Raw genomic sequence first — 4,331 nt, 5'->3', positions numbered from 1 at the left:
CTTGAAACTTTTAACTTAATTTGAGATAGCCCCTTTTATTTGTTGGTTTATTTATTTTCTATTTTTCTCTTATTTATTTTTTTCTTCTTAATGTAAATTTGGTATGCATTTGCTCCTATGTTTTGAATATATGCTTTTTTTTAAATGCCTTTTTTGTTTGTATATTTATATTCTGAGTGAATAAAATAAAAACATAAAAATATATAGCCTATTTAAAACAAAGTAAATCGTGAGACACGCCCCGCCCCCTGCGTTGGACGTCTGCGCCACGTCACATTACGTCACCTCCACACGGGCCTCGCTTCCACGCTCCGCGCACCGAGCTGTCATTTCACCGGGAGAGGCGAAGGGCATCCGGGATATTGAACAAGAGGGGAGGCACTGAAACTCGTTTCTCGAGGTCAGTAACCGAGATTTAAGACTTTAAGGTGGTGTTAGACATGCCACGGCGATTATCTGATCTTGTTTTTAAACACATACGGGTCCCGGGTTCAGTTTACAAAAATCTAAAATCTGTCCTGTGGATTCTGAGAAAGACAAAACCTGTTAGCTAGATAGCATGTTAGCATATGTGTGTTTGCGTGCATGCAAACACACACACTAGGGATACTAACGTTACCGTGGACGTTAGTTTATCTGTCAAAATTCTCGCTGAAACTGTCGGTGCTGTTGAACATTATGGTTCACACAATAGGCGAAAAAGGATCATATTAACCATGAAGTTCGCTTCCTAACTGCTTACTCCATTATCACTACTCTAGCCGCTAGCCAAACGTGCTAATGGCAATTAATAGAGAAAGTAGAAGCGAACCTGCCAATTACATAACCGAACACGTTAGCTCTGAAGCTAACCACGTAGCCAATTTGTGCAGATTAACGTTGTTAACCAGCTCTCTTTAGCTACCAGTCTGTATGGTTTAGCTAAATTCAGAGTTTACAATGTTTTGATAAAGCAGTAATTTTCGGGAACTCATGACTCGTGAAAGGACAAAGTGACCGACAGCTGTTGTAGCAAATAGTTGAAGCTTTGGAGTCCTATTTTAGGCGGGTGGTATCTCAGACAGCCAATGAAAAGGCCGGGTAGGCGGGTGGTGGGTGCGTCCAGGCCTGGGTGAGGGAAGGAGAATGAAGACAGGGAGTGGAGACCCAACAAGGTCAAAACAGACGGGGAAACTCCAACTGGGGGAACACATGAACACGGAGCGGAGGTTACTCAGCTCTGATAGATTGGAAATATCTAAAGCTACATTTCTGTTTTGGGGAATAATGTCATCTGAAGGTTTTCATGATCTTTTACTGCTTCTGGCTGTGTGTGGGATGTAGATCAGAAAGCTGGCAATACGCTTGAAAAGGAATAACATTTGGCAGGTTGTCAGGCCGCAGAAAAAACACTGGTATTCTTAATATGACCTCAGGTGTGTGTTACTTAACCACTGAGCCCCCGTGACCCCCATAAATGTGTATATAAAAAGTATATCACACTCAGGTCACCAGCATTACTGGAATGTGTGATGGTATCCACACCAAATCCATTATTGGGACAAACAACGGTTATGAGCAGCAAACTCTTAATTCCAGTAGGACTTGGTATTGTTTGAATATTTTAGATCCTTGTGCTAGTGTGAGTTATATACCAATGCCACAAACATACTTGATATTGAAGTCAAGCGGTATGGGGGGGACTGACTGACAAATTGAAATCCAGAAGTCACCCCCCCTGAACGCTGAAGGAAAGCTATCGTGGGCATGCAAAAATGTAGTTAAAGCAAGAACAAGGTTTCCTCCTTGTTAATTCCGTCTGCTAGCAAAAACTGAAAAACGCCTAAAAGCTGCTGTGTGGTGATATTTACTACAAACACTGTGAAGAATCCATAACTTAAGTTTTATAAGCTGCCGATGCAAAAAACTGAGCATTTATGAAGACAGAAGTGGATGCAGACGTGAGGAGTCAGCATGAAGAATGGAAAGACTGTGAGATCCTGATACTAAGCTAGCAATATGTCCGATGTTACGTGTGTTAGCTTAATTTACAGCTATGTAGTTAGCCTAAAACAGACATTTGGATATTTGACTTGGTAACAAAATGTTTGCTGCAAACGTAAAGTCAGACATAGCATTAGTTTAGTGTCAGGAGCCCATGTTTTTGTTTTCTTTGTTTTTGTGTCTAAGTAACTGATGGGAACAATGGTCTTTGACGTTGGTCCAGTATTAAGCAAGATGGCTGCTGTCGGCAAAACTAATTACAATTTAAGTTACCCTCATTTTATGTCCAGAAAAGTGCTTGTTTTGCCACTGACAGGCTCAACATTATGGTAAGGATTCCTACAGAGGTCAACCTTTCTGTTAAAGAGTAAGAATCCCTTTTTAAACGTCCAGAATTGATATCCCTAAACCCATGAGCCTCCATGTAAATAAACAGTATTGGTATCATTGTAAAATACAATTTATTCAAAGTCAACAGATATAAGATAAAACTATGAAAAGCTATTTAGTTAGTCTTTCCATTTTTCCAACAATCACCACTCTGGTTTGGTTGAAATGAACGCGTTATTTACTGATTTACATGTGAAAATATGTTGGTTCTATCCACTCAGAAAATTGTATTGTAGTATTGTGTATTTAAATGAAGTATAGTAGGTTTAGCGATTAGTGATCTCATAGCGTTTTTTGGTTCAAGATTATTTAACTCTTTTTCTGTAGGGTTACTTTCCATAAGTCAGACACAAGATTGTTAGTCAAACAATCTGAGCCTATCAATGGCAAAAACAGCCCTTTTAGTAGACAAAAATTGACGATGCACATTTGCCCTATAGGATTACATTGCTAACCTGGTCACCGCATTCTCACTAAACACTGGTTTAATTTCAAAAATTGTTGTTCCTATCAGTCGCTTGCACACAAAAACGTAGTTCAGTAGGCTCCAGGTTGAAAGAAATATAGTTACCCTTTAAGGTGTAACATTTTAAGTGGCACTTTACTCTATGCACCGTGCATTTATTATTAAATGTTTCTCTCAAGTTAAAATATATATATATATATATATATATAAAAAAAGATTAATGCTGGTGATGAGCTTGTTTAGTTTCCTTTTCCTTGTAGTGGTGTTTGAAACATGAACAAAACCTTGTTTCTCTCTCTCTTGTGTGTTTGTGTGTGTGTGTGTTTGTGTGGTGTTTGTGTGTGTGGGCGCGCGGCTTTGGTGTGTCACTCTCTCAGTGGACTAACAGAACAGTGGGCAGTGGAACCAAGTCATTTTATCCCTCTCTGTCCTGGGACTAACCTCGGTGGAGTGAGTTTTTTATCCCGTCGTCGTTTTGAGGTTGAGGACGTCTGGCCTGTTGGCCTGACCACCGCATACAATAAGGACTGCTGATGCATCGTTTAAGGACTTGTGCGGCGCGATTGCGCCCGCTAACTGCCTCACAGGCAGCTCAGACTGTCGGCCCACAGCGGCCAATAACAGTCGCCTCCACTGGTGGCACAAGGACGTTTCAGCCAATCAGATGCTACACTGCACCTGTGGCCTCGGAGCCGTTCCTGAATGGGACAAGCTCCAACTACGTGGAGGAGATGTACTTTGCCTGGCTGGAGAACCCCAAGAGTGTTCACAAGGTAAGGAGCAGTAGAGCCCCCGCTGGTCTGGAGGGGGACTACATACAAAGATCTGTCACTGGGGTTTACAGATTCAATTAAACAAAGGCACCTATAAAATAAATATAAAACATCACTTTTTTTGTGACCAATTTTTATTTTTTTATTTAAACACAATTGCAAAACATTGGTACAACAAAAATTACACTACACACAATATAAAACATAACTATGATAATTAAAAGTTAGCTGATTAAACCTTTCAGTAATTATTTGAGGAATGTATACAAAAGTTTTAATGATTCACATTAGATTAAATCATAGAACTCAGGATCACCAACAACTTTGTATTAAATTATCATATTTTTTTAATTGGTTTATTTTCTTTCTTCTAATTATTAAAATCTGTTACATTGTATTTAACTCAAACATTAAGTCAGACGGTACAAACAAGAGACAAGCACAAGTACATGTTAACATAGAGACAAGAGATACATTACTAGAAATCTTAAAGGACATTTATCCCCAAAATACTTTTTTATTTATTTATTTTTTACGCTTGCTTGTAGTACTATCTATCAATCTAGACTGTTTTTAATGCAGGTTGTTCGGTATCAGAGATACAGTGGGGCTCGAAAGTTTGGGTACCCCTGGTAAAGAATTGTGTTAATGTGCATAAACAAGCCAAGAAAAGATGGAAAAAATCTCCAAAAGGCATCAAATGACAGATTAGACATTTG

The 4,331-nt window shown here is 39.2% G+C and overlaps 1 protein-coding gene across 3 annotated transcripts in view; it reads left to right on the top strand.

Moving 5' to 3' along the window:
* Positions 1–266: 266 nt before the first annotated feature.
* The window catches only part of ogdha (oxoglutarate dehydrogenase a), a 46,692-nt gene continuing 42,627 nt past the window's right edge, over positions 267–4,331 (top strand). For all 3 annotated transcript variants that reach the window (XM_032516576.1, XM_032516575.1, XM_032516577.1), the window contains exons 1-2: positions 267–400; positions 3,217–3,612. In XM_032516576.1, the coding sequence (XP_032372467.1) occupies positions 3,373–3,612 (240 nt within the window). In that variant the 5' untranslated portion in view covers positions 267–400; positions 3,217–3,372. The remainder of the gene's footprint in view (positions 401–3,216; positions 3,613–4,331) is intronic.

The sequence above is a fragment of the Etheostoma spectabile genome, chromosome 5, assembly GCF_008692095.1.
Source record: "Etheostoma spectabile isolate EspeVRDwgs_2016 chromosome 5, UIUC_Espe_1.0, whole genome shotgun sequence".
Lineage (NCBI taxonomy): Eukaryota > Metazoa > Chordata > Actinopteri > Perciformes > Percidae > Etheostoma > Etheostoma spectabile.
This window is presented reverse-complemented; position numbering and strand designations above follow the sequence as displayed.